This window comes from Thermothielavioides terrestris, chromosome 4, assembly GCF_000226115.1.
Source record: "Thermothielavioides terrestris NRRL 8126 chromosome 4, complete sequence".
NCBI lineage: Eukaryota > Fungi > Ascomycota > Sordariomycetes > Sordariales > Chaetomiaceae > Thermothielavioides > Thermothielavioides terrestris.
Window position 1 is genome coordinate 882,022 of NC_016460.1, and position 27,312 is coordinate 909,333.

At 58.0% G+C, this 27,312-nt stretch overlaps 4 protein-coding genes across 4 annotated transcripts; 1 reads left to right on the forward strand and 3 right to left on the reverse strand.

Moving 5' to 3' along the window:
* The first annotated feature begins 292 nt into the window (after positions 1-292).
* On the forward strand, positions 293-2,529 carry THITE_2118436 (uncharacterized protein). The gene is made up of 2 exons (XM_003655079.1): positions 293-967; positions 1,028-2,529. The coding sequence occupies exons 1-2, from the start codon at positions 463-465 to the stop codon at positions 2,188-2,190; spliced, it is 1,668 nt and encodes a 555-aa protein (XP_003655127.1). The 5' UTR covers positions 293-462; the 3' UTR covers positions 2,191-2,529.
* A 1,358-nt stretch (positions 2,530-3,887) lies between these two features.
* On the reverse strand, positions 3,888-6,735 carry THITE_2054270 (uncharacterized protein; the record flags this gene model as incomplete). Its single annotated transcript, XM_003655080.1, has 4 exons — positions 3,888-4,964; positions 5,021-5,607; positions 5,687-6,511; positions 6,570-6,735. The coding sequence occupies 4 exons, from the start codon at positions 6,733-6,735 to the stop codon at positions 3,888-3,890; spliced, it is 2,655 nt and encodes an 884-aa protein (XP_003655128.1).
* A 5,343-nt stretch (positions 6,736-12,078) lies between these two features.
* Positions 12,079-18,456, reverse strand: THITE_2151181 (uncharacterized protein; the record flags this gene model as incomplete). The annotated part of the gene is made up of 8 exons (XM_003655081.1): positions 12,079-12,947; positions 13,022-13,772; positions 13,858-14,209; positions 14,303-16,706; positions 16,765-17,426; positions 18,144-18,199; positions 18,391-18,394; positions 18,443-18,456. The coding sequence occupies 8 exons, from the start codon at positions 18,454-18,456 to the stop codon at positions 12,079-12,081; spliced, it is 5,112 nt and encodes a 1,703-aa protein (XP_003655129.1).
* A 697-nt stretch (positions 18,457-19,153) lies between these two features.
* THITE_2118447 (uncharacterized protein) lies at positions 19,154-23,157 on the reverse strand. Its single transcript, XM_003655082.1, has 4 exons — positions 22,525-23,157; positions 21,601-22,455; positions 19,882-21,517; positions 19,154-19,734 (listed from the first exon to the last, which is right to left on the reverse strand). Exons 1-4 carry the CDS (start codon positions 22,777-22,779, stop codon positions 19,211-19,213), a joined length of 3,270 nt encoding a protein of 1,089 aa, XP_003655130.1. The 5' UTR covers positions 22,780-23,157; the 3' UTR covers positions 19,154-19,210.
* Between the last annotated feature and the right edge of the window lie 4,155 nt (positions 23,158-27,312).

The window sequence follows — 27,312 nt, forward strand, 5'->3', positions numbered from 1 at the left end:
TGGCGCGGCGCCCCGCAGTGCTAACTTCTAAGATTATTGGTTAGGTAGGTACCTTAGGTACTCAACTGACAGGATGGGAAGCCACAAAATAATCCCGTCTGGCTGCGAGCGACATGTCCGGTTGATTGCATTCGTTGTACCGGGACCCGCTGCGCTAGAGCCCTGTGATCAGGTCCTGCAAGGTAACGTTAACGGACTAGTGAAGTGTACCTGAGGTATCCGTACCTGCCCAGACAGGCGCAAGCTGCGTGCCTGGAAGTGCCCAGCGCTTCCCGACTCCGGCAGGTGCTCGTCCCCGGCCCTGTTTCACCCGCCTTAACTACGGAGGATCCGTAGCGTTCAAGCCGTCGTACTCTCCCTCTTCCTCTTTCATATCCTCTCTTTTTTCAAACGCCAAGGCCATCCCGCTCCTCTATTGTCAACTCCCCTACCCTTCCCTGGCTCCTCGGCTGTTTTCCAACAATGAGGATCGCAGCCTCGACGGTGCTGTTCGGCGCTGCGTCGGCCGCCTCGTTCCAGCAGCAGGCCCAGCATGTGCTCTCGGGCGGCTTCGGCCGGGTGCAAGACGCCGTGAAACCCGTCTCCGACGCATTCGCCGATGCCGCTGCCCGGCCTGCCCACGAAAGCTTCGAGAAGGCCTTCCACGACCTCGGCGCCGAAGCCAAGGCCCTCTGGGACGAGATCAAGCTGCTCGTCCCGGAGAGCGCCTACAAGCAGGGTTCGTGGCTCAGCAAGCCCAAGCCGCATCGCCGCCGTGACGACTGGGACCATGTCGTCAAGGGTGCCGATGTCCAGAACCTGTGGGTGCAAGACGCCAGCGGCGAGAGCCATCGCAAGGTTGGCGGCCGCCTCGAGGACTTCAACCTGCGTATCAAAGCCGTCGACCCGTCCAAGCTCGGCGTCGATTCCGTCAAGCAGTACAGCGGCTACCTGGACGACAATGCCAACGACAAGCACCTGTTTTACTGTAGGTTTCCGTCGCCGTGCCGTGCATCATGATAAACCAGTATGCTAATCCAGCCTTCAGGGTTCTTCGAGTCGCGCAATGACCCCAAGAACGACCCCGTTGTCCTGTGGCTCAACGGCGGGCCCGGCTGCTCGTCGCTGACTGGTCTTTTCCTCGAGCTCGGTCCTTCGTCGATCGACAAAAAACTGAGGGTCGTGAACAACGAGTTCAGCTGGAACAGCAACGCCAGTGTCATCTTCCTCGACCAACCCGTCAATGTCGGGTACTCGTACTCTGGCTCCTCCGTCAGCAACACGGTCGCTGCTGGAAAGGACGTTTACGCTCTTTTGACGCTCTTTTTCCACCAGTTCCCTGAGTATGCGACACAGGACTTCCACATCGCTGGTGAATCCTACGCTGGCCACTACATCCCTGTCTTCGCCTCCGAGATCCTCTCCCACAAGGATCGGAATATCAACCTCAAGTCCATCTTGATCGGTAATGGCCTGACCGACGGCCTGACGCAGTACCAGTACTACCGCCCCATGGCCTGCGGCGACGGCGGTTACCCCGCCGTGCTCGACGAGTCCCAGTGCCTTCAGATGGACAACGCCCTGCCGCGGTGCCAGTCCCTGATCCGCAGCTGCTACGACAGTGGCAGCGTCTGGGCCTGTGTCCCCGCTTCTATTTACTGCAACAACGCAATGATTGCTCCCTACCAGCAGACCGGCCGGAATGTCTATGACATTCGCGGCAAGTGCGAGGACAGCAACAACCTTTGCTACCCCGCTCTCGGCTGGGTCAGCGAGTACTTGAATCAGAAGTCCGTCATGGACGCCCTCGGCGTCGAGGTCTCGAGCTACGACAGCTGCAATACCGACATCAACCGCAACTTCCTGTTCCACGGCGACTGGATGCAGCCCTTCCACCGCCTCGTGCCCAAGATCCTCGAAGAGATCCCCGTCCTGATCTACGCCGGCGACGCCGACTACATCTGCAACTGGCTTGGCAACCAGGCCTGGACCGAGGCGCTCGAGTGGCCGGGGAAGAAGGCCTTCAACAAGGCCAAGATCCAAGACCTGAACCTCGCCGGCGCCGCCAAGGAGTACGGCAAGGTCAAGACCTCGGGCAACTTCACCTTCATGCGCATCTACCAGGCCGGCCACATGGTGCCCATGGACCAGCCCGAGAACTCGCTCGATTTCCTGAACCGGTGGTTGGGCGGCGAGTGGTTTGCGCACTAAGCGAGGTGATTCGCAGTGGCGGCGCACTTGACTGCTGTGTATGTTCATGATGATGCGGATGGTGCTAGGACTGCCACTTTCATGCCTTCGTTTCCGCGGTTCGCCATAGATCGACATCCTGTTGTTTCTGCCGGGAGGCCACTGCTGCATGAGTAGCGTAGCCAGCGATCGATCGGTACACCGGAGGTTGTTTTGAATATATGCATGCCTTCATCTTTTTGCTAGAGATGAAACTTGATTATGGTCCTTGTTCTCAGGATGCCTAGACATGTAGCGGAGCGAAGATGAGTGAGGTGAGTTGGTATTGATACCCAGATATTCAATTGGAACTACTGGTTTGCACTCTCCAGAATCGTCGTGAAAGGCACGGGGTGGATATTGGCGGGACAGAGAGCCATAAGCCATGTCCACCCGCCCACACGCAGGCGATGGGACAGAGAGCTGGGTGATCGGAACAAGATTGTATATACCGGAGAGTCGTAGCAACATATACACCCCCGGCCATGCTTTCCTCCACTGCCTCTCCTTCATGGATGCATCCATCTGCTCCTAACACAGCAGAGGGATCGAGCGAAAAATAGAACCCAGAATGGCAACGACTCCAACCCCGGTGTCACAACCATCCCTCCACCGAGACCAAGGGGGCGATGCCCGAACCGCCTGACCGGCCTATCCCTCCATTCCACCCCTCCCATTTTCTCTCCCAACCGACCGCTCAGGGTACCTACAACACCGCGAAGGAAAGGGAACGGAATACACGACACCAGCAGCGACCCCCACGATGTCAATAACACAACAAAAACAACAAGCAACAGCAACAGACGCCGGCCCAACCACCCGCCCCAGGTAAAAGCTACACCAAACCCAACCCCGCTGCGCGCCATGCCTGCCGCCTTGCCTTGCCCCTATATCCATCCGTCCCGTCATCCATCAATCCATCCCACAACCATGCCCCTCGGGGCCCCATTTCTTTTGCACACCTCCAACTAAACCACATAGAAAACTGGCGACAATACCAAAATTTTTGCACGATAAAGCCCTTCCCAGGACGCCAGGACTCTCACGCTTGCGCAAAGTATCAAGCACGAGACGGATATATAAACAAACCCCTCGAGGACACATAAATACCGCCCCGGCTGCTGCGCAAATAAGCAGCTAGCGTAGGGAACCGGGGGACAGAAAGAGAAAGGAGAGAACGAAAGAAAGAAAAAGAGTTACACCCCCGTCCAAGTTGGATTCAGTCACCGGACAAGTCTGGCGGGGTCCCGTACACCGCGGACTTGCTTTCTGTTGGTTGACGACGACCAAGGTAGGTAGTCAGTCATGAATCGTCCCTCCCCCTGACTCGCCCTCCCTTCGTTTCAGTGGGATAGCGTTCTCAGGGGAGCTAACTGCACGGGGCGCGCAATGGACGCTCTGTGATTTCGTCGGCCCGGGTGATCCAACAACGCTGCAACGCTGCAACGGTCAAAACCGATGTTCAAATCGTCCGCGGGCTGACCCGGGAGAAGACACAGCGAGCATCTCCTCGACGCGCGCGACGCGGCTCTGCTCTGCTCGGGATCGGGCGTGGCCGTCTCGGGCGCTGGGCTAAGCTAAGCAAGCTACCCTTGTCGATGCTGTGCTTGTTCGTCTACCGGGTCTTCCTCCCGAGGGAGACAGGTGGATGCGGATGGCGCGCCCGCAGCTCCCGGGTGCTACCCAGCAGTGTCGGCAGCCTGCATCGGCGGACTCGAGCTCTTATGCTTCCTAAACAGGTTCTGCAGTCCGTTGATCCTGAAACGGCTGGGCTTCTTTTTGAGCTGCCTGGCACCGGGGTCCAGCTCGAGGCAATTCTTCTTCCCTGCCCCGTTGGTAGCCTGGCCGTTCCTCCATAGGTCGTTCTGTTCCTCGTCCAGGACCAAGGGAGGACAGGTGTCAACCTTAAAATCGGGCTGGTTCTTGGAAGCCGAGTCCGGGACGGTGGTCGTCGACTCGTTGGCTGCGGGCATGTTCGTCGTCGGGATGCTGCCGGGCCGCTCGAACGAGTCGCGGCTCACGATGCTGGTTCCCTGCGTGCTTGGTGACAAGGGCATCTTGCCCGTAGTGGCGCTCGTCGCTTGCGAAGCCCAATCTCCGCTGTTTGGTGCGAAACTGCCCTCAGTAGTCTCGCTGCATCTCTGCCGAGTGTGGCCATGGGTATGGCCGTTGTCCGCGTGGAATGGTTCGTTGTGGCTAAAGTCGGTCGCAGCCGGAAATGTGGTTACAATTCCGTCGACTGCCCGCCCGTGGCCGGACCGTTTGGGGCCCTGACACGGGCGCCCGAACGGCTCAGCTTGCTGAGGAGTGGTTGAGTCCGCGGGGCGCTCGGGTTCAACGACGTGAGGAACAGGCCCCAGTCGCGGACCTTCAGCGGGGTGCGCTTCCGTTGGTGGTTCGGGGAAAGTCGTAAACGCTATTGTCTCGGGATGCAGCTCGCAGTCACCGCCAAGGGGCCCGGGTCCGCTCGGCGACAACCGCTCTCGTTCCTGGATGCTCTTAAACCACTCCTTGTTTGAACGCAGCTCGTCGACGCAATATTGCATCGCGGGGAGGATGTCCGCGACGCCTTGGAATAATGGGACGGCAAACATGTCCATAAACTTCAGCTGCGCGGTAGAGAGAGACAGCATATCTCGCTTCGGCTCTGACATTAGAGACGTCTTGATCTCCAAGGCAGTCTCCATCGTGGCTTGCCGCGAGAACTCTTCCGCAAGGATCTCCATCCATTTTTCCGCTATGTCGTGTTGTCGGGTCTGTAAAGAGTGAGTCATTTGGCCCCTCGTTCATTATCCTGTCCGCTTGCACTTACCACGTTGCTGATGTCTGCACATTTGATGAGAAGAGCACATGTGTTAGCCGTCTGCTCCTCTTTGGTAGAGATATCCCAGTCCTTGATGCCGTTAGTGGCACGCAGCTTGGCCTGGAGATTGTCCAGCTTCCTCATGTACTTGAAGTGAAGGCTCATATCGGTGGCGAGAATCGAGCTGATCATAAGGTTGCGCATCTTGGCATCGGAGAAGGCAGACGGCCAGTATCTCCGCAGTATTTGCGAGAAGGCGGCGCAGTGGAACGATTCAAGGACGGAGCGGTCGTTGTACAACTGCGCGAGCGGCGCGTTCATCGTGATCAGGAAGCCATTGTTGACCCCGGGATGTCCGACATCGTGGCCAATCGCCGTGATGAGCAACGTCAAGGCCTCAAACGGGCCCAGAAGCTGCACGATTGGCGAGTTCGCGCCGTCCGCCGCTGGCAAACCAGGATAAGGTGGCAGCGAGCCAATAGAGACGAGGAAGTGAAAGGTCGCCTGCAGTACATCGACCACGTGGCGGAAGTTGTGATACGGGACGAACTCGATGTAAGCCCCCCGGCAGGCGAGAAGAAAGCGGAGAAGTTGGTCTGGGTGAAGAAGGTGGTCAGCCGGGCTGCATACACTAGTACCAGGTCAAACTTGATCGTATCGAAGGCTCGGACGAACCTGTCGAGATGCGCCACCGCTCCAATCCGGGCATGGACAGGGCGTGTTGAAACATGACCGAGGCCGCTTCCACGAGTTCGTCATCGTCAAAGTCGTGCGCGTCGAACTCCCAGAGACCCACCGCTGACGAGATTTCGTCCCGCCTCTTAGACGAGATGGACAATCCGATACTTGCAGGCACGTCCTCGGTCTCGCACTCGATGCGGCAGATTCGATCCAAGAGCCTCGAGACCATAGCTTCCCGCAGATAGGAATACGGCTTTTGGTCCGTGATACCGACCCATGAGCGTTTGCGACCTCGGCGGAGGGCGACCAAGGCTTGTTGATGGCGAGCGGCGTCACAGTGCGCGCGGTACACATGCACCTCGAGGTTGGTGACACACTTGGCGTTCATGGGGTTGGCCATGATATCTGTGGCCCCCAGATCGAGACACCGCTTCATCACCCTCTTGTTGGCGGCGCGACGGTCCTTATCCAGATCCGGATGGTCGTTGTCCCCTGGCGGGTCACTCTTCGGAGGGGTGATGATGGGAATGGTGACAACAAGCTTGGACGCATTTCGGACGTAGGACTCAGATATGATCCTCCGCAGCAGCACCAGGCCGTACAGCTCTTCGTCCTTGTTTCCGCCTTCGCCTTCGCCTTCGCTCTCGGCAGGAGAAGAACGTGATGGAGATCGGGCGCGGGATCGTTCGGCAATCTCGGGGCCTTCGTCTTGGTACGGGGTATCGAGAAGGAAGAGTGTCGGTTTAAGGGCCACCGCCGAGACATCATGAAGATCCAGCCATTGATTCAAGCATGCGCTGCCACTGCTGCACAAATGGACTGTGTCGGATTGTCAGCATGAGCTCTGGAGGCTCACGAGAAGACCGGAACAACGTACCTTCGCCGAATACCTCCAACAAGAGCCTGACATTCTCGGCAACATGCGCCGCTTCCCCCTGGACAGCATCCCCATCCCCGTCGCTACTCCGCTCGCCGACTCTGACCAAGCGGTCCCTCGACACAGACCGATCGACGTATATAACATTGCACTCAGCATCCTCCATGGTGGCCCTGACAAGCGACCAGTCATGCGACCAGTACGCTTCCGCCACGGGGTGTGAGGAGTCGAAGGGCCAGACAGGGTGGGGATACGACAGCTGGGATTGCAAACGTATCCGTCGTCAACACGGTCCAAGCCGTAAAAACCGCACGGCAGGTCGGCTCCGATCGCGCTTGGTGCAGAAATGGCGAGGTGATGACCGCTCCGTGTTTGACGAGACAGCGACGCGAGATCGTGCCTTGGAAAGCCACAAACGGGGAAGCGCAGTGCGCACAATGGCTCTCGTTAGCGCACCGGAAGCACGGCGAGCAGCGGAATCTTCGGTTGCCCTGAGGGTCTGAAATCGAGGCTCTTCGTGCACGGAGAGAAGTGCGTGGGTTGTTGGTGGGCGGGCGTGAGCAGACGGTCGCAAGGCGGATATGTCTTGATCGTTGCTCCAACATTAGCCATGCGGCGCATAGGATTGTCAAGAGAGAGAGAGCGGAGAAGGAAGAAACTAAGGCCGCGCACCGGGTCGGGAGTCAGGGTATAGGCAAAAAAAGGTGTGTCGGGAGGGAGGGATTGGCCTGGGTGCGACTGACGGCGCTCTAGGTACCCCCGACGGGAGTTGTGGACACCGAGCCGCTGCACTTGGGAGGAGGTGGAGACGAGCGCCGATGAGGGTGGGGAGAGGAAGAAGGCGAACACGTAGTGTAGAGAGACGAACTGCAAGAACGGCGGGGGGGTGTTCAGGTAAGAGCTTCTTTCTACGTTACCTTGACGGATTGTATGGGGTCTGGCCGTCAGGAGGGTGAAAGTCGGCTGGTTGTAGCCAGGAGGATGGAAGCCTCCGCACTTCCTCCCTTTTATTGGCTCGGCCGGTTCGAAGGTGAAAAAAGGTGTAAAAAAAAAGCAGGCGAGCCACAAGACAGAATCGGATCAGGCAGCTCACGTTACTGCAGGTTGTGCCTCGAGAGAGAATGAAACCCAGGCAGATCCGCGGTCTCGCCTGCAGTGGGTGCGGTCGAACCCATGGGGCGAATTCGATATCTGTGGGGGGCGGGGGGAAGGGAGGAACCGAAGGGCAGATACACAGGGCAATTAAGACGGAAATAAAAAGCCAGTCTCCACAATTGGCCTCGGGCGTTGATGAAGGGTGAAAGGCTACACTAGGACCTCGGAAGGTTGGTCGGCGCACAGGAGGACACACTATGTAACTCGCAGATAGCCAAACATGCTCAATGCAACGAAACCTAAGGGACTGGGACTGGGACTGGGGCCACGGAAGGGAAAAGCATGGAAGGGGATTCTTCTGGATCGTGGGAAGCGCGGAAGGGGTTGGTTCGTGCGCCCCTCCTTCCCTCCTCCCTGAAGGCGGGAGCCAGTCAGATGGCCTGGCCAGGTGGGGAATGCCGCGAGAACGGGAAAAGCTGCAATCTCAGGAGAGCGGGGGCGGCCGCTGACTGGCCCGCCACAGCTCCCCCTGGCTTCTGGCTGTCTTCTCGAAAACCCGTCGAACACGCTAGTTACTGCAAAGCCCTCGACTCGCCCCGTGCCCAGAAGCAAAGGAACGAAGCGCAGGGCAGCCCTGCCAGCACAGTGCCTGGATGACAGCAAAAGGCCAATTGTTCCAGGTTGTTCTGCGCAAATGCTGCGAAACGCAGGAGATAAATGCGAACTCGGAGCACAACCGCAATACCGCTGGTAAGCTAGCTGGTCGGCCGCTCGGTGGTCTTTTTTCCACGCGAAAGCACAAATAGAGAAGCTCATACTTTGAAAAGTTCCAGACACACAAAGGCAGGAGGAACTATTCTGTACTGTGTAAGTACATAACTGGTACCGAGAATTGTGCCGGTTTCCATGGATGCGGGCACTACGGAGAATAACTACAAGTTGAGACTTTCTAGGACGAGACCAGGTCCCTATCTATCTCCATGCTCGCTCCTTTGAACGACAAGATGCAAAGCAAAGCATCATCCACCTCCGCCTGGGTAGCACAGCATACTGTGTAGTTACCTAGTCATGGACTGATGAAGGGCACGGACGTGGGGATGCGGAAGCGAATTCGTGTCGGCATGAACAGGAACACAAAACGATCAAACAGAGAAAGTGCCGAGCGGGCGCACCGCAGAGCGATCATCAAGGCGGCCGGTCGACCTGCGCCAAAACACGCTGCAAACCAGGCCCGTGCCTGTGCCAAGGCACCACAGCAGGAGCACGAGCATCCAGTGTCTCCAGAGGGCGATCCCAGCTGCGGCCCAGGAAACGGACAGTTTTGTGGATCCAGTGCTCACGCACTTCCTCCAGATTCGGCCCTGGTAAACCTTGTGGATATAAATAAATTGAATCTTGCCGAGGAAGGCGCGTAGTGAAGTGCGTATGAGTGCCTCTTGGGTGGATAGGGTGCAGCAGCGCAGCCGGGCCGAAGTATGCCCCCCCGCGGCATGGTAGCGCGCGCCGAGGAGTGTGGCGGCCGGCGGTAGGCGCAGCGCTTCTCCTAACGACAGTACTACCTACCTACGCAGTAGGTATGCGAGAAATGGACGCAAAAATCCAGCTCCAAGACGTGCTTCACGGTCTCCCCTCCGCGAGCAAGTCCCAGCCACCAAAACCGTGCTACCTACCTTACACTACCTGTAACCCGGTAGAGCCGAAGATAGCGCCAAGAAGCGGCCGAATTGCGCAACAGAAGCGCCTCCATACTTGGCCTTAAAACGTCGAGCAGTTCCCCCGCCGCACTGCTAAACCTTTGTTTGAAGGCAGAACCCCCTTTCACCCCGCCAACGGTTCGACAGAGGGAATTGCATCATTGGCCTTGACAGCAGGGTCCTGTCCCGCTGCTCCCATGTTTTCCCGTCTTTTAGCCGTGCTGCTTCCTGCGCCTGCAGTCCCGCCGTCCGGCCACTCATGTTTGAACGTCGCGGATGTGCGACCCCAACGTGGGCCCAGCCTGCTCGGCCTTCAGCTCAGCGGCTCAGCGGCTCAGCGGCTCAATTAAGGCACAGCTCTGGCCCTGGCCTATCACACGAGTCATGAACCATAACTACCTGCCTTCCTGAACCCAACTGGTCCACAAGAGGCGCAGCTAGGTAGGCATGGATGAGGCGGGAAGCATGGATGTCTTGCTGTCTTCGCCCGGCGCATTCTTTCAATGTCCCGGCGTTCCCGCTCCCTGCCCGTCTCCCGACTCCCGTCTCCCGCCGGCCGTCGCTGCGGCCTCCAGCAGCCCCCCTGTGCGGCCTCTTCCGCATCGCCGGCGCCAGTCAGTCGCGCTGAGTTGAAGCCGGCAGGCAGCCGGTCGTCCCCCAAGACAGTTTTTACACGGCAACCAAGTTACACGGTCGCTAAGTAGCTGGCGCGCGGGATCACCTAGACACGTCTCTGAGACACGGCCCGTGTGTGTTGTGTACCGGCCACGTGCGCCATCTTGGCCTACTCGCTTGTTGTCTCTTGCTGCTCTGCCCGGCGTGTCTGTCTCGCAGAAGCGAATGACAGTCTCAAAGTCCGTGTTCGGTTTCGGAACTGAGCATCATGAGAGTCGACACGCCAAGCTTTTTCAGTTCCATGGGATCAGCCCGTTTGGCGAACAACCCTCTGGTTCTCAGGCCTCCTTCTAAACCAAAACATGTTTAATCGTCTCAGTCGAACCCGAGTAACGGGCAAAGAGACACACAGATGGCCCCGGACTATAAATATCTCCCTGGGACGCAGACGTTTCAGCCCTGTCGATCCGGCCGTGGTGGTACAGACTCACAGAACACCATCATCACCACTTACACTTGCCCTTGCTCCTCACCCATCCACACGATCATCAAACCTCGTTTCGAAAACACGGCAAACCTCCTTGTCACGCCGTCGGTGAACGTATCCAGCCACGGACGATACCTACCCACGGATGATACCTACCTAAACACCTGCTCTTCTCTGCGCGCAGGCCCGTGGTTCACACCTCCCTCTATGCAACACGCGCGTTTCCGATCTCTCAAACTCCGAACTCAGACTCAACATCCGGAGCACAAGGGTCAGATTGCATCACTCACGGCTTCAGCAATGGCAATGACAACTTCCCGGTCACGACCACCGCCGCCCTCTCCAAACGTAAGGAAGCAATGTAGGTCCAGGATCTATGCAAGGGATCTGGCGATAGCATGTAGGTAAATAGATACCTCTATCTATTCTTGCGCACCTCAGGTATGCACATCATAGAAGACCACACCCACGCAAACCCAACACTCGTCCTGTCCCGTCCCGCACATCATTAAGACAACAGACACTCCCGGTACGCATAGGCGACACACCAACATCAATAATCAACAAGCCGGACAAGTCTACAATGTATTACTTTTTCTTGACCCCATCCGATGCAAACCCAGGCAGGTCCCAGGCAGGGCCTGTCCTCACCTCCCCGTCCATCCATCCATCCATCCATCATCTACTTTTAACCTCCGCTCTTCGCGCTCCCCTCCTCTCTCACCATTCACTCCTGTGCCCCTTCTTTACCTCCTCCCTTTTGCTTCACCCCCCCTTTCTTCATAACTCCAGCCGCGGCCAGCGACTGACGCGGTCGTCCAACCGACCGGGAAAGAAAAAAAGTCTACTTGTCTACATCATGATCGTCACCATCAACCCAACCCAATGCAGCACGACAAGAACCGCTGGGGGAAAAGAAGAAACGAACAAGAAAAGAGAAAGAGAGAAAGGATAAAAAGAAAAAGCCTACCCTCAACTATGTATGTGTTGAGTGCTGCCACCACCCTCAACGACAACAGCCTCCATCAACCCAGCCTCCCACTGCCGTCTCACATCTAATTCCAATGCTGCAACCAAACCCTGCCAATTGGGAAACAAAACCCCACAAACCGCTGCTTCCCGTTGGTGAAGGAGAAAGCAAGAACAAGCGCCAAGAAAAGCCCAGAAGATTCAATGTATGAACACTATGCCTGTACTTGCTCATTCCTCCCTCGCTCCAACCCGACCCGCCTGTCCTACGCAATGCAATGCAGTGCGAGCTTGGGAATATGTATGCAGAAAGCAGGGCGAGGAGTAGAATAGGCCAGGATAAGCTGGGGTGTTGAATCGTCGCGGTGGGAGAAGTGTATGCACAAGGCCGGATGGCGGACAGGTGAGTGAGTGAGTGGCTGAGTCGATGCATGGTAGGTAGGTAAGAGTACCAGGTAGGCAGTGTCGTGAATGTGGAAAACCCGCCTCCTCCCTTCTATGGAGGTCGTCATGTGTCGCGGCGCCGCGGGCGGCGACCATGAAGCAAGAGCTGGAAGACCAAGAACAGCGGGCAAACCAAATACCCTATCAACCGCAGGGCCCCCTGGAGCCAGCCCAATGCGCAGCCAGACAGCTCGCGCGCAACACTCTAAGCGCGCGGCTTGTCCTGGCCATCGTCGTCGTCCTCCGCGTCGCCGCCGACGTGGATCTCTGCGACCCTGTCGCTCGCCCGGTCGTCGTCCTCCCCGTTGAGCGTGTTCATTGGCGGCACCGTGTGGATCTGCTGCTTAACCCAGGTCTCGGCGGCGATCCGGCTCATGTAGTTCTGGTCCTCGACCGATGGCGGAGGCGGCGGGGCGTCGTAGTCGGCGAAGCCGTCCCCTGATGGCTCGAGAGGCTCGATGTACTCAGCCCCGGGCTCCAGCGGCAGGAGGTGCTCCACGTCCCCGCCGCCAACGGGCACATCGTCAAATTCCTGAACCGACGAACCATCGTTCTGCGCCACGTCGCTGGCGATGTCGGCGTCAGCATCCGAGTCCGCCTTGTTGACGAGGTTGCCGAAGCTCCAGTTGCTCGGTCCGATGACCGAGGTCATGCCGGCCATGCCGGCATTGTCGTAGTCGGGGAGGCCGATGCCCTCATCTTCGCCATCGCCCTCGATGCTGTTATGGAGCGTGTTCTCATTGCTCCACGACAGCTGACCACCCAGGGTGGTATCGTCGTCCGGGCACGACGGTCGCTCCGACTCCTGACCTCTAATCCATCCACGTTCATTTGGCGGGAGAGCTGGACCTGCTCCGGTTGAAGCGCTCGGCGATCCACGACGGGAGGAGCCTTGGCCGAGACGCTGACCTTCCCCCGAGTCCGACATGGCTTCGTCAGGGTTGTTGTAGCGGTCAAAGATCTCTTGAAACCTGGGACCGCCCAAGGGCACCTCAGACCGGCGACGATAGAAGAGGAGATAGGCTGCCGACGAAACGACCCTCGAGGTATCGGTCAATTTTGACACCTGAGCATCTGCGAGTGGGTGTTAGCAGACCTGCGACGTCTTGTACTGCTCGTCCGCCGAAGGTGGCACTCGGGCAACTTACCATTGTACTCGTACCACTGGCCATCGACGAAATTCTTGGCGAAGGCCGTGTAGTGGCCGCCCCCGAGGCCGCCCCAATGGTCGTCAACGGCGATCAAGTCGTAAACCTCCTGCTTTCCGTCTTCCTTGTCGATGACCCGTCTCGTCAGATCGAGCCCCTCGACGGGGAAATCGACCAGAATATCCAGTTTGTCTCGACGCCAGCCGGTGGAGCTGAACCGCTTAAGGTGGACCACGAGGATGTCCGGCGTCTTCCAGAGATCGAACTTTTTACTAGCACGCCGGTGTTCCTTGCAGCGCGGACAATACCAAGTGTCCTGCTCGGACAAGATCTCCTCCTTTTCGAACTCGTCCAAGCAGTCGTCCAACGCGATGCCGTGCTTCTTTCGCAGCTGTCGCGCCTTCTTCCTGGCTTCCAGCGCGGGATCCTCAAGCGTCTCGGGAGCCTTGTACGTCTTCAGGCCCCGCATGTCACCCGGCGATGTGCCGCCAAAGACCAAGTCAAGAGCAGCATCGCTCCACTCCACCATGATGCCTTCGCCAAGGCCGATCAAGGCTCCGCCAGGAGGAAGCACATCCTCCTCAACATCAAACGCCGGCGCCGCTGACTGCTGGAAACGGGCAGCTCGCTGTTGTCTGTTGAGGCGCTGTTTCCCCTTTTTACCGTAAGTCTTGAAGGCCTTCAACTTCTTTTTTCCCCGGGCGCTTACGTGACTCTGGAACGCTGGCCCGGATGCTCGAGGGGGCAGGTTCTAGCGAGACAAACACACCGAGTCAGCAAGTCAAATCCGCAACGTGCTGAATATTCTCATCCAAGAGGCGGTAGATCTCACGAACCTTGGGTCTGGAGAATTCCAGGTCCTCTTCGCTGGACTCCTCAGCCATACGGGTGAGGAGCGCAGCGGAGACGTTCCCCGACTCTTCGTTGTCGCTCTCATCGGAACCGTCCACCGGCCCGGGACTTGCCATCTCGACGTCCGAGGCGGGAGGCTTAGGCAGCCTGGAGCTCAGTCGAGGTAGCTCGCGGTCTTCCGAAGTCGAATTGAAGCCAGTCGGAAGGGTGGTGTCCGACTCAGTAAAGTAACTCAAATCGAAGAGATTCTGCAATTCGGGGTCGAGGAATTGGCGAGGGTCAAGCCACTTGGGCCGCCGCTGCTTGAACCGTCTCAGCACCTGTGGCGACCTGCTTCTGTCACTCTGTTAGTAACCGCCATGCGGATTGAAGAGCCTCACATCCGGGAGGTGGGGGGAAGAATGAATAAGAATGAAAACAAAAACTAACTCTTCAGGCGGCGCAGGCACAGACGGGTCCCGCGGCTCGGCTGCGTCGCGCATTGTGACGTCGACCATATCGTCCTCGCCCTCGACGGACTTAGCTACCACCTTGGAGTCGCCGGCGGAATCCACGTCCGATGCGGTATTGACCATCTCCGGGTCTGTCGTCTCGGCTGTTTCGCCGTCCTCGGAATCCGCAAGCAGAGGCCACGTCGTAAAGGTCGCAACCTTCTCCAGGATCTTGCGGCGAATGACTTCCATGTCACGAGCCTCCTCAGGCGTCAGGACGATGCAGTGCGGCGGAGGGACCACCTCGGACATCTTGCGCCCGTAGCGTTTCCGGCTAGAAGGGTCCTGGGGATCGAGACGATGCAGGACCGGGACCAGGAGGCGTTCCGCTCTGGGATCATGCACCGGAGAAGAATCTTCATCCTCTTCCTCGGACGGTAGCCTTGGCCGTTGCTTCTTGGTCTGTCTCTTGCGTCCAGCTGTATTGGTGGGAGCGGCCTCAAGCTCGTGAACCACGGGGACGTCGCTCGGCTGGATCTCCTCAGAGACCGCAGCCCCATCATCATACAACTTGAAGAATTTGGCCTGAAATTCTTCTGCAGCGAAGAGGCGCTCCGGGGGAACTCCCACCCGCGCAGCGATGAACTGCTTCAGCGCCCTGATACTGCTGTTCTTGTCGAGGTCGACCACGATCATGACAGGCGCATCGTTCAGAGGGAAATACTTGACAGGACGGGACCAAACGTTGGCCACGGGGAGCGGCAGGGTGAGGTTGTTGAAGGGGTCGAACGTGATGCTAACTTTGTCGCAGACGGGGCACACCACGGTGGACTTGTACATGCCGGTGAAGAGATCGGCAATGACCGAGTCGTCCCTCTTCTTGGTGATATCCCACACTTTGGCAGCCATCTCGCGGACGGCCGCCGGGTTATTGATCATGTCATCGGTGGAGTCGGGCTTCTCAATGTAGGGCTTCTTCTTGATGCGGTTCAGATCTTCTTGGAGGCCGTCCAGGAGAAACCCAAGGAATTCTTGTGAATCCTGCTGTCCGTACCCCGAGAATGCGGGCGCATACCGCCCAATGATGCCCTTGAAATGACGCGGAGCAACCGAGAGCGGCGCCGGGTCCTTGTAAATCTCCTCCAGCAGACGTCCATAAGCAGCCGCGACGTCACCGTTGTGAGAAAGTGGGTTGTCTGGGTTGATCTCTTTGTGGGCCTCGTGCGTGAGGAAATATTTTGTAAGCTCCTCGACGCTCCTCACACACTGGAGAGCCGAGTTCATGTAGCAGGTGTTGCCCAAGTTCTGCAGGCCGACGCAGCCTATGGTACGACCCGACTTGTGCTGAGAGCGACCCCTCGTCTGAGGCCCCTGAAACGCCGGGCTGCTGCGTCCGCTGGTATTGCCACGGGTCTGAGCTGCCAGGCTTGTTGAGCTGCCCCGGCTCGCGATGGCCTTATCCTTGATGCCACTGCCCCGAAAGGTCGAGACATAGGCATCCCGCTCAATCTGCTCGTCCAGAACAAGCGTCTGATCGACAGCAAGGCCTACCAGCGCAAGACTCTTTCTCCCATTATAGTTGGGATTTGTGGTGGTGTCCTCAGCCTCCACGAGACCACGTTCGACGTCCCTCTCGAGCTTCAAAAACGACTCCACATCGACAAGCATTTCCGGCCAGGACCCGGGAATGGCCGGGGGCTGCGTGAGAATGCCAGGGTCACGGTCCGGCGAGTCGGGTGGAGTCTTCATCCCGGACGGCTCCGCGACGGACTCGGTGGCCGGAATGGTCTGGAGGACTCTCCACACGCGCACCTTGCGGTCCGGTGATATCCCGGCGAGCGCCTTCACCTGCTTCAGAAAATTGTTGTAGCCGAACGAGGTGCTCTGGACAACGACAGGAGGCGGGGGCTTCTTGAGCTTGACTTCCTGCTCGATCGGAATGGGGCTAGTCGCGGACCATAGCCGGTGGATCGTAAACACCGGGGGATGGAACTCGTACTGGATGGTCGGGATGCTCACAGAGTCCGGGGCGGTGTTGTGGGCGAGGCGGACGATAGGCGACTGACCAGGGGCCAAGCCGTACCAAGATAGGAGGAGATCCCAAGCATCCTTGGGAAACAGCTCGAAGTTCTCAACGCCCATTCCGGGCTTCAACTTGACGCAGAGCACGCCCGCCGAGTCTGTGAATATGGCCTGAATGATGTCTGAATTGTCGACCGGACCGAGCGACCCTTCCGAGGCCTCTTTGTTGGCATGCTTCGCGTCCGATCTAAAAGCCTGAGCTTTACTGAGCCACCGCCGAGACACGAGATATGCCTCATCACCCTCCTTCGCCGGGGTCTCGGCAAAAGCCTTGACGAGCGTCTCGATGGTCTTGATCTGTTGGTCGAGCGGGGGGATATCTGATCATGCAGTCAGCACACAAAGCACAGCAGTGGCGCAAAAAGGGCGAAACGGTACCGTTTCGTAGGGGTAGCTCTGCTTTGTCGCCAGCCAGGGGAGCGTTGTTTGAACCGCCGGCCGTCACTACTTGAGCGTCCTCCTCCTTTGGCCCCACTGCCGGCTCCGCCGGTGGTTCTGCCTCAGAATCCGGGGGCCTAAGCATGTCGACATCCTCCCTCGCGTCCGCGGCGTTGTGCTCCGGCTCCATGCTGGATGCCCTGCGTTTGAGCGGGGATGAGGACCGCTGGGGGAGATCTGCGGTGCTCCCCATGAAGGCTCGTCGAACACACTGGTGGATTGGTGACTGATTTCCCGCCGGCGCGTGGTGATCTGGCAGCTGCAGGGCCGAGCCGGAGTCGGTGAAGTCGGCGGACCGGTCGAAATCGACGGACAGGTCTGCCGACGCAGCACAGGGGGAGCTCGCGGCTGAGGATGGGGAGTCGGCAAAGGGCGTGCCCCGGCTCTGCAGGCGCGGAGGGACACCGGAGGGAGGGAGCGAATCGGCGCGGAGGAAGGTGGGTGTGCTGCAGCCGGAGGCGGAAGCAACCGAAAAGGAGAAGGTGGGATCGGCGTCGTCTTCGGTGGAGGGCAGCAGCAAGTCCTCAGGCTTGCCGTGCTCCCTGGTCGACTGGCGGGTAATCCTCCGTTTCTTTTGGGAAGACGTGGTGAAGGCGAGCTGCCTGTGCAGCTCAAGGGAATGCCGAGGAGGTTGGCAACGGGGTGGGTGTGGGTATGGGGGTGGAGGAAGCGCACGGAAGGCGGGAATGGTGAGTGGGCCGTGGCGGGCGAAGAAGAAGTCGGAAGGCAGCCGAACGCTGAGTGAGGGATCGTCCGTTGGGATCGGGACAAGTTGCAATCCGAGGGGCGATGGTGACGGCAGCCGCAAACAGCGCTGGGAGAGCCAAGGGGTCGGATTCTAGAGCACCGAGCTACCTAGCAGGAGCACAAGCGCAATCGGCGTCCCCAACGACCTACAACAAAAAAATCGGGGTCTTTGGTCAGAGGCGGGCAGCGAAGCGAGGCGGCGGCGTTGGCGTCGGCATTCGCTGGCGCTGTCGCTGGCACTGGCGCATCTCCCCGTGGTTGGTCGACGGAGGGAAACTTGATGTGCTAGATTCACTCTTGCCCAGGGATGCTGCGCTGGTCTTTGAATGAATGTGGATCGAAGCTCAGAAAAGAGCCCAGAGCATCTGCAACATGGGCATGTGGCCTGCAGACCGATGTTTGAACTACGGCCTTGCTCAAGAGCCAAGCAGCGAGGGCAAGTGCAAGTGCAGGTCGCCCCTAAAAAAAACCAAACCCTGTGTCCCACAACACACAGTATGTTACTTTTGTTCCGCCTAACCACAGAAGGGGGGGTTGCTGATGGAGATGCACACCCAAGAACAGATACAAACCGTTGCTGAAAGGCTGGATGCTGGCTGAACACCTTGCAGCTTAGCGAGTACAATTCCTGGCAAGAATATCCAACATAAAGCAGTCAAGCAGTGATTTAGCAGATTTGAAGACATGTGAGAGTCGGGTTCAGTTCGGTGTTGGTCATACAGTAATGAGGTAACCTTAGTGGAGAGGATCGTGATTCCAAGTTCACCCCTGCGTCCAATCCTCTGTTCGCACTGTGCAGCTTGTCGATAACGTCCGTACCTGCCTGTGTATAGTGTACAGTAAGGTACGGATTACGGAACACCGACCACACCTGAAAGCCGCCATGGCCAAGCAAGGTGGAAGACTCAAACCTGGAATGTCCCACCGGCCCTGCCTGCGACGCTCCACAGCATTTTCCCACACAAGTTGGCCCTGCCTTCAGCCACGCAAAGTGTTGCCACTTGCAGCTGTTGCCTATCACACTGCGGAGCGTACCTTAGTGTGTGAAGGTACCGATGTACATGCATATAGCAAGGGCGACAGACACGGCCGCTGCTGTCCAGGCAAAACAAGAGAGGTGAGTACTGTGTATGCTGAGGAGACGAGGTCTCGTTAAATGCACAGTAATCGCAGTCACACACAGCTTTCCATGTTGATCCCCATTCGCCAAGCAGGGCGTGGGATCTCGGATCTTGGGTGCAGCAGTTATGCCTGATGAATGTGAAATCAAATTGGTGGCTGTATTGTCTATCCGTTATTCACCTTCTGATTTTTGCGGTCCTCTCCGGCAACGTGTAAGTGGCCCCAACAACTGGCGCGAGCCCGCCATCCGTCAGCCCTTCGGTGATACACTAAGACATGACAAGCAGAAACCAGTTGAATCGACGAGAGAACACGCGCAATTAATATCCTCCCAGCACATAAAACGGAGGGAGACCCGAGTCTGTAGTCGCCTTGATCACAACCCCCCATCCCATAATCTCTAATCTCTCTTTCTCTATGTGTTCGTCTTTCTCCGACCATCTCCTCAGCCCAGTCTTTCATTCCCTCGGCTCTCCGGTTTCTACTCGCGTACACCCCAGACCAGATTCAAGAAAATTCAAAGCTTTGCTTCCAAATCCTCGAATTCGGCGAGGTCCGTCACAGGCCGTGCACCGTGGCTCGCGGGCAGACTGGCCCTGAAGGCTTGGACATCGTCGATGAAGACGGGCCGAGTCCCGTTCGACGACGGCGGGACGGCGTCCTTGACCACGTCGCTGCCCGGCCCATGCTCGGCGTGGATCTTCTTCCATTCTTCGGCGGCCGCGTCGACTTTACCCTCCGGCACCTTGTAGTCGTGGAGCAGCGCGTCTCTAAGCCCGGCAACTTCCTTTTCAACGTCGTGGCCCGCCGCGCTCAGCCGGGACTGCAAATCGGTCGCCGCTTTGGCGGCAGCAGCCGGCTCCAGCTCCAGCGTCTTGATCAGCTCGGTTATCTGCTTCGTCGAAACATCGCTCTTGGCCTGCGCTTCCAGGTAGACAGCCAACTTGGCCCGCGACGGCGAGCACGGGTGAATGTAATGGTTGAAGAAGTCGATCATGTCCGCCTTGGTGAGCGGCTTAATGTGCGCTGCATCCTGCTGGGCTGTTCCGTGGAAGAAGAGAAGTCGTTAGCATCAACAAGTTGGGCCCGAGTAGGGGAGCGGCGGGAAACAGGGAGGAGAATGCGAGCGAGAGAAAGGGAGAGAGCAACAGGCGCTAGCCCAGAGCCCATCGCATGCGCACAACTCACCATTATCGAAGGCATATAACTCCGAGTGGATGTGGCTCCAGTGCCTATTGCTCTCTTGCTCCATGTACTTGAGCCTTTCGAGCCGCTTGTCGATGATGCTGCGTTTATTGCTCTCAAACTCGGCCTCGCTCATCTCCTCAAGCGTCTGAGCCACAGTCTTCAGGAACTCCTCAATCCGCGTTTCCAGGTACGGCGCCGTCTTTTCGCTCTGGACGACGAAGTAGAAGCCGTACTCCGTGACGTTAGTCCAGGTGCCCGAATACACAATGTATCCCAGCTGTTCCTTGGTCCGGAGCTGATTGAAGCACGGCTCGTGCACAATCTGGTCCAGGAGCAACACCTTTGCCCTGACATTGTAGTCGCCCCTATACCCAACGTGGAGGAAGTACTGGATGCAGTGGTTGACGTTGGCCGGGTCCTTGAGTTTCTTTTTCCAGATGTAGTTGGACCCGGGCGGAAGACCCAGTCCGCGCCGGATCTTCCATTGCGCTTTGGGGAGCGCCCGGGGCTTCAGCGTCGACTCGATCATGTCCGTCAGCCTGAGGGCGTCTTCCTTGTAGATATTCCCATGGACAAGCACCTCCATGTGCGTCTGGGCGAGCAGCTCCTTTTGGAACACACGGACCGCATCGGCGGTGATGTGAGGCAACTCGGCCTCGAGTTCCTCGACGACAAAGGCCTGGTCGACGGTCAGCCAGGACATATAGTCCCCGATTTGGGTCCACGGCGGAGAGAGCTCCCAGTTTCGATAGCCTCTGCTGATGCGTTCCTTGATGATGGCAAACCGGTCATCACGGATCTCGAGATCGCGTGTAGTGACGAGCACGCGCTGCAAGAGGACCGGGAGCTTGTCGTTGTAGCCCGAAACCTCGACGTACAGCCCCCGCGAGTCGAGAGTGACGGTGTATTCCAAGCCAGCCAGCTCGGCGTCGTACGAGTATTCCTCTAGCGCGTCCTTGACAAGGTCGGTAAAGAGGCGCGACTTTACCCGGCTGGCCGCCGAGGCGGTGGCCACTGGGCTCCGACAGCTGATGACGAGGGTTGCCTTTGGAACCCAGAAAGTGTCGTCCTTTTTGAACCAGGTCCGGATAAGCGGGTCATTGCGGATGATACGGGGCGCCAGTGCGGGCTCTTTGACGTCCTTTTTCTCAACTTCCAACTTGGTCGGGACGAACTGATTTCTGTGCGGAAGATGGAGCTTAGCGGTCCGAGTCTCTGGGCTGCTAGCTGCCGCCTTCTTGATCTCGTCCATGAGCTCGGCCGGGATCGGTTGGCAAGTGTACTCGGTGCCGTACCACTTCTCCTTGTGTTCCCACGTTCCCGGAACGTCGCGTGAGACGATCGTCATGCGGAAGTTGTCGGGTCGCAGGCACGCGAGGCCTTCCTTGATCACCTCCGGGTCAAACTTGCGCAGCAGGCTGTACCCGCTTAGCAAGTACTCGCGCGGCAGCGGCTTGTGCATGAACGAGCTTAGCTTGCTGGTGAAGCGGTACGACTGCGTCTTCTCTCGGAACCTGAAGTTGACCTCGGCCAGACCCTTCTGCTCTTCGAAGATCCATTCCTGCGGCTCCGTTTCTCGGAGGAGGGCGATGTACTCGAACACGACCTTGACAACCTCCTTGTAATTTTTGAGTCCCTAGTATCCGATTAGTTGATCGGTTTACGTTGGCAGTGCTGGCTGCATGGTCTGCCTCGGGGGCAGGGTCGACACTTTCGTACCTCTTCTGTTAACGTAATCTGACACTCGAAAATATCTGGAGTGCCTGGGCTGACGGGCCACGCTCCCGCGTAGAGGCCGTTGGCCCAGCCCTTGGACTTGATGTACGACATGATGCTGCCGGGGCCTTCGTGGCCAATGAGGTGGCCAATGTACCGACTGGGCTGCGAGTCGTAGAGGTGATCTTGCTCGATGAAGGGGAAAATGAGGCTCAGTTCTCGCGTATCCATCACGGGCTTCGCGAAGACCTGGGTTCCAAGCTGATGCTCGGTGAAGGGGACCTCTTCGACCCATCTGCTGGGCGGCAGGTTCTTGTTCTCCACCGACGAGAAGAACTCGATGGCCCAAGACTGCAGGACATCCAATGGCTCCCTTCCGAGAATGCAAAGCTTCATCCGGTTGGCCGAGTAATGCTTCTCGTAGAACTCGATGAACTTGTCGCGCACGTTGATCCCCTGGGCCTCGGGCTGCGTCTTCAGAGTCTCCAGGTTGCCCGTGGAGAAATGACAGAACGGGTGCTTGGGGTTGGACAAGGATTTCTTGAGCTGGTGCAAGCGCCACTGGTCGCTCTGCAGGTTCTTCTTGTTCTCGGAGTCTACCGCGCGCAGCTCGCGGTCCAGCGTATTTTCGAGGAACAGCGGCGCGATGAAGAACTGGGCGAACCGGTCCAGGGCCCCACGCAGCGGCGACGGGTTGGTGGCCGAGGGCTCCTCATCGTTGCTAGGCTTGGCAGAAACCTCGAAGTGATAGTTGGTGGAAGTTGACGCCGTATAGGCGTTGGTCAGCCCGGAATGGGCCGATATGAACTGATGGTAGGCATTCTCCGCGGGGTATTTCTTGTTGCCCATGAATAGGAGCTGGTCCCATGATCAGCGGTGCTAATGCTCGTAACTCGTTGGGGGAGAGGGACGGAAGATAGCGCTTACATGTTCGACCGCATGAGCCATTCCCGGCATGCTGTCCTCGTCGCTGAAGCTTCCAACGTTGACATCCATGGCCGCACTCGCCTTGTCCGTCTCGGGATCATGGACCAGAAGGACCTCGAGCTGGTTAGGGAGGAGGATGACCCGGTAGGAGCGATCATCCACGGCGGGAGTCTCCAGGTCATCCGTGATGATCTTGACCTCGCCGTGGGCCGGCGCGGCGGCCGAGACCTGTGCAACGGGGGGCGGGGGAAGCATGACGCATGTAGAGCCAATGCCAATGCGGGCAAGGAGCAGCTGGTAGGCAGGTAGTGTTGTCGTCGACAACAGATCACAAGCCTGCAAGACCGGAAGGAAGGATAACTAGCGATAACCGAGTCCTCCACGGCGCGGCGGGATTTGGCGGCAGTTGGGACGAGCCGCAGGGACCTGGTTGGGCGACACCGATGATGACAGCGTGCAGCGGCAGCCAGACGGAGCCGGGATGTTGGTAGCGTCTGTGCGAATGTGGGGAACGCGCCCAGCGCTATGGGAGGTTACCAACGAGTTGGGTTTGGGTGCCAGAAAAGCCCAGGCTAGGTCGAGTCGCGCCCGGTGGAACGGGGAGCTAGTGGCGGCTAGTTGTCCGGGTCCTGGGCCGCTTAGCCCAACCACAGGTGAAGGAAGAGGCGGTGGCCGTCAGCTCGCTTCTCGCCGTGGTCGTGGGACGCCGCTAGTTGCTGTGAACGGTGAAGATGACTAGCTAAACATGGAGGAGGTGGCCAAGCCCGTTCATCAGTGGAAAGAGAGGGAGAACCGTTCGGCGTAGCGCAAGCCAGGTGTTCCTGGCATGCAGGGCGCCTTATATGCGCCCCGGATGAAGGGTTGCTTGAGCTCCTGGATAGCAAGGTGCACACATACCCCGTAGTTAACGTGAGCTGCGCAATGCCATTGTGCGTCTGACGGAGACCCGCAGTGTAATGGACACAGCGCGTGGGGAACTTGGAACCGACGAGCCGTGTTTTTGATGACAACTACCTTACTGTGTACGGAGGTAGGTATAACAGCACCAGTAACGAGGCGTGTATCGAAGAAGACGCAGCGCTGGAAAGCGAGTGTTCTCGAAGAGAAATCGCATAATCAAAAGCACATCAATATTCAGTCCAATCTCGACAGGGGGTGAACCGACGGGTCGGAAGAGCCGGGGGTGGTAATGGAGCATCCAGAAAACCGAATCCGTGCTTCATGCCATGCCCTACGTAGTGTACTTGACGCGCATCGCACTAAGAAGCAGTACACTACCTAAGTACCTTGCCTAACTTGCCTGATTCACTGCCTTAAGGAGCGCATTGCTTAATTCTGCCAACCCCCATGATAGAAAAGAAACAACCAAGGAAAAACAGGAGAAAGCAAAGACACTGGGCCACAGCTGATGGGCGACAAAATGTATGTACAGGTTAGGTAGGTTAGGCACCTTACATGCAGTGGCGTGAAGTGCCAAAAGGGGCAAGTCGGTGTTACGAAGGACGGATTACTCCGTACTGCGGAAGGTACTACCGTTATTCAACGCCGCAAACAGACCAAACACCGGTCCACAGGCAGGTAACGGGTCTGAGATACCTACCGCAAACCGCTGACAGGGAGCCCGAACCAACCGATGGGGACACTGCCAGTGAACACATTATGCACACCATCATACAGACACGACGGTCGGAAATAGCACCCGGTGTGACAGGTATGAGTGGGGTGCAGAACGGAAGGAGCAATGGAAATGGCGGATGGAGCGCCGGCCATATCATCTGGCCAGCAGCCCAGCGCCAAGAGGAAGCACATGAGGCAGGAGCCATCGAGGTAGAGAAATGAAGGAGCAGAGACGGCGCTTCGTCCCGTTCCTTCCATGGCATAGGTTGGATCTCAGTCTCGAATATTTGCAGAATCAGCTGCCTTGAGAATGCCGGTTGGCCCGAAACAGAGGCCGACGGGCGGCTCGCGACGGGACATCTGAACCAAGGAGACGACTCGCCAACCTGGGTAAAGTTACCGTAGGTCCGAGCCTGCAGCAGCCACATGGCAGGCAGCAATGGACCACCCTGTGCGGCCTCTCTGTTTCAGTTGACATGCAGAGAGCCGCCCCCCACCCCCTTCCCCTTGTCCCCTTGTTGGCGTTGTGAGATCTGGGAAGTTATCTGCGAAACTCCAGATTGGGATGGATGTAACAGTGTCGGCTGCCAGTTGCGAGGAGACACATCCTAACTAACGCTTCACCGGTCTCCTTGCCCCGGTGGGCCTTAATTCGCCTTGCTTTGCACTCGCACCCTTCATCCAACACGCAACCCACAGCGATCAAATGCGCCTGTCTCTGCCGACAAGCGAATACACAAGTACACGATTCTTCCGATTTGCCTTGTCAGTCAACCCAAGTAACCAACTCCCAGCCAACCCAGCAGCATTGGCTAGATGTTCCAAATTGAGCGCTACTGGCAGCAAAGACGACATGTAGGGTATGTTGCATCCGAACCGGCTGTTTTGAGTGTGCCCCTCCATCTCTCATTGCCACAGCACCTCTTAAATTTGTCACCGGTTTGGTCCCCTGTAGCACAAAACATCGTGGATCGCATCTTACGGGGACGGGTTTCATAGCCGGTCGCGCTGCGAGTGGGTGCATGTTCATCTGTTACACCCGACGAAAACTGCAGTATCGGGCAGATGCAGATACCCTCCTCACCTTTTCCGGATGCTTTCTTGGATCGACGGCTGTAACCAAGGCAGCCCAAGCCCGCCAGCCGCGGAGATTCCGGCCGTTACTGATTCACCGGTCCATTAGGGCCCCCCGAGGGTGACCTTATCTCTCCTATTGCTATTACACCATCTTCTGGGGAAGAATAGCCACGGATTCCCTTTGTCCGTTGTGGTTGGGGAAGTGGCGGCGAATTAGAAGGGAACACACCCACCTGAAGCACCGATGCAGATGAAACAGACAGGCAAGCGTGCGGATTTCGACAACGAGCACGCTGGAGCGCCCCGGATCGATCCGGAGCCGATGTCTACTCAGTGTTTGTCTGAACTACGTACCACAACATCTTGGACGTTGACGCCGAGTGGGGATGCAAAGCCACATGATAATGGGTCTCATGCGACCCGAACACCGTACGCCTACGCGCAGCCCGCAGCGATGCGACCTGGGTGGGCGAGCCGAACCACATTCGGCTCAAAGTCGGTTCAGACCCCCGGATGATGTCTTTCTCTCCCGCCCTTCCACCGGCTTCCGCTTCTTTGATGAACCTTGGCTTGGGCACGGACGGGCGGGCCAGGGGTAGCAACACCTGCAGCAGGCCTTGTTCGGGAACATGCGGGCGGTCCAGGTGCATCAATTTATGCACGTCGACGTCTGTAGGAGCCCGATCCAAACCTGCGATCTGCAAGGGAGCCCACCCACCGAGCCGCCACCAGGAACACCACACCACTACAACCCTTCTCCCGACGACCATCGCCAGGTGCGGAACGCTTGTCCGATACCTGGCACATGTTGACAGGCGCCTCATCCACGCTCGGACGGCCGCCAAAACGACAGAGGCATTGCGCGCATACGCATACACACGCATACACACGCATACAGATGGCGTCCGCTGAACCCGGATGCAGAGTCGATCATCCAGATCCCGAAGGGCCGTCGGTCATGGCCGAGGAGGTAAAATGCCAAGGGTCGATCCGGCCGGATGCGGAAGTCTCCTCCCGCGAAGGAGGAAGCGTCTGATGTAACTTGCGATCTTCCGGTATTCATCCATCCAGCTTCCCCAGCCGTCGACCAGTTCGGATACCCTCACGGCCGTGGTGTCGAAAGGTTCGCCGAGCGCGTTTGAGAAAGGTGGTGTTGCCCAAAAGGGAACAGGAGCCCAGTCCCGTGGGCCGCCAAGCTGGGTATTCCGAAAACAGCTTCAGGTCAAGGCGACTTTACCCGGGTACGAACAACACGGCACGGCTGGCTGGCCCGCGGTTGAAAAGGCGGAGGGGCCTGGTAGCCTCGCGTGTCATCGCCGATTCGACAAGCGCTCGATGGCGGCGGCAAAAAGGGGCGGCCTGCATGTAACCGTTTCTGCCTGGGCGCTGCTGGTATAAAATTCAAACTCTTCCCCTGCCCTTGCCTTGACCCATGACCCCACACCTTTCAACCGCATCGATGTAGCCCATGGGTTTTTGCAGACTCCGAAACTGCAGGGCCTGCATATTGACGAGAGACAAGATGGCGCTACTTCGGCTCCCCAATTCAGGCTCGGTCCCAGGAATCGGGCCTTGCGATGCTGGGAATAATGGGGTTGTTTAGCGGGTTGCCCGCCCGCTCCAGCCCGTCCTCATGCATGCCCATCACACCTCCTGCCAAGGTGTGGCCCAAGCCGGGGCCTGGGCCTCCGCCGTCTCCAGATGACGCGTGTCAGCTCAGGTAGGGCGAGCACGCGGAAGAGGTCGGAGAACCGGCGGCGGTTTGTGATTATGCATGCCGCTCGCGCAAGAAATCGCATGCACTCCTGTGTAAACTTCGTATTCCCTGCTCAGTAAACCGGATATTGTGGAATATCGGTTGTAATCGACAGAACGCCAGGCTATTATCAAGGAGGCCGCTCGGAAGTACGAGGTTAGAGACCGGGGAAGAGACGAGTAAGGCACAAAGAATGATCAGCGGGGGAATCACCGGAACAAGGGGTTGGGCATCAACGCCAGCAGGCGAAAATGACAGCGGCATTCCGCCTCAACGTCTCTTCTTCGGGCAATCGGCAACCTTGTGGCCGGGCTTCCCACATCCATGGCAAGTCATGG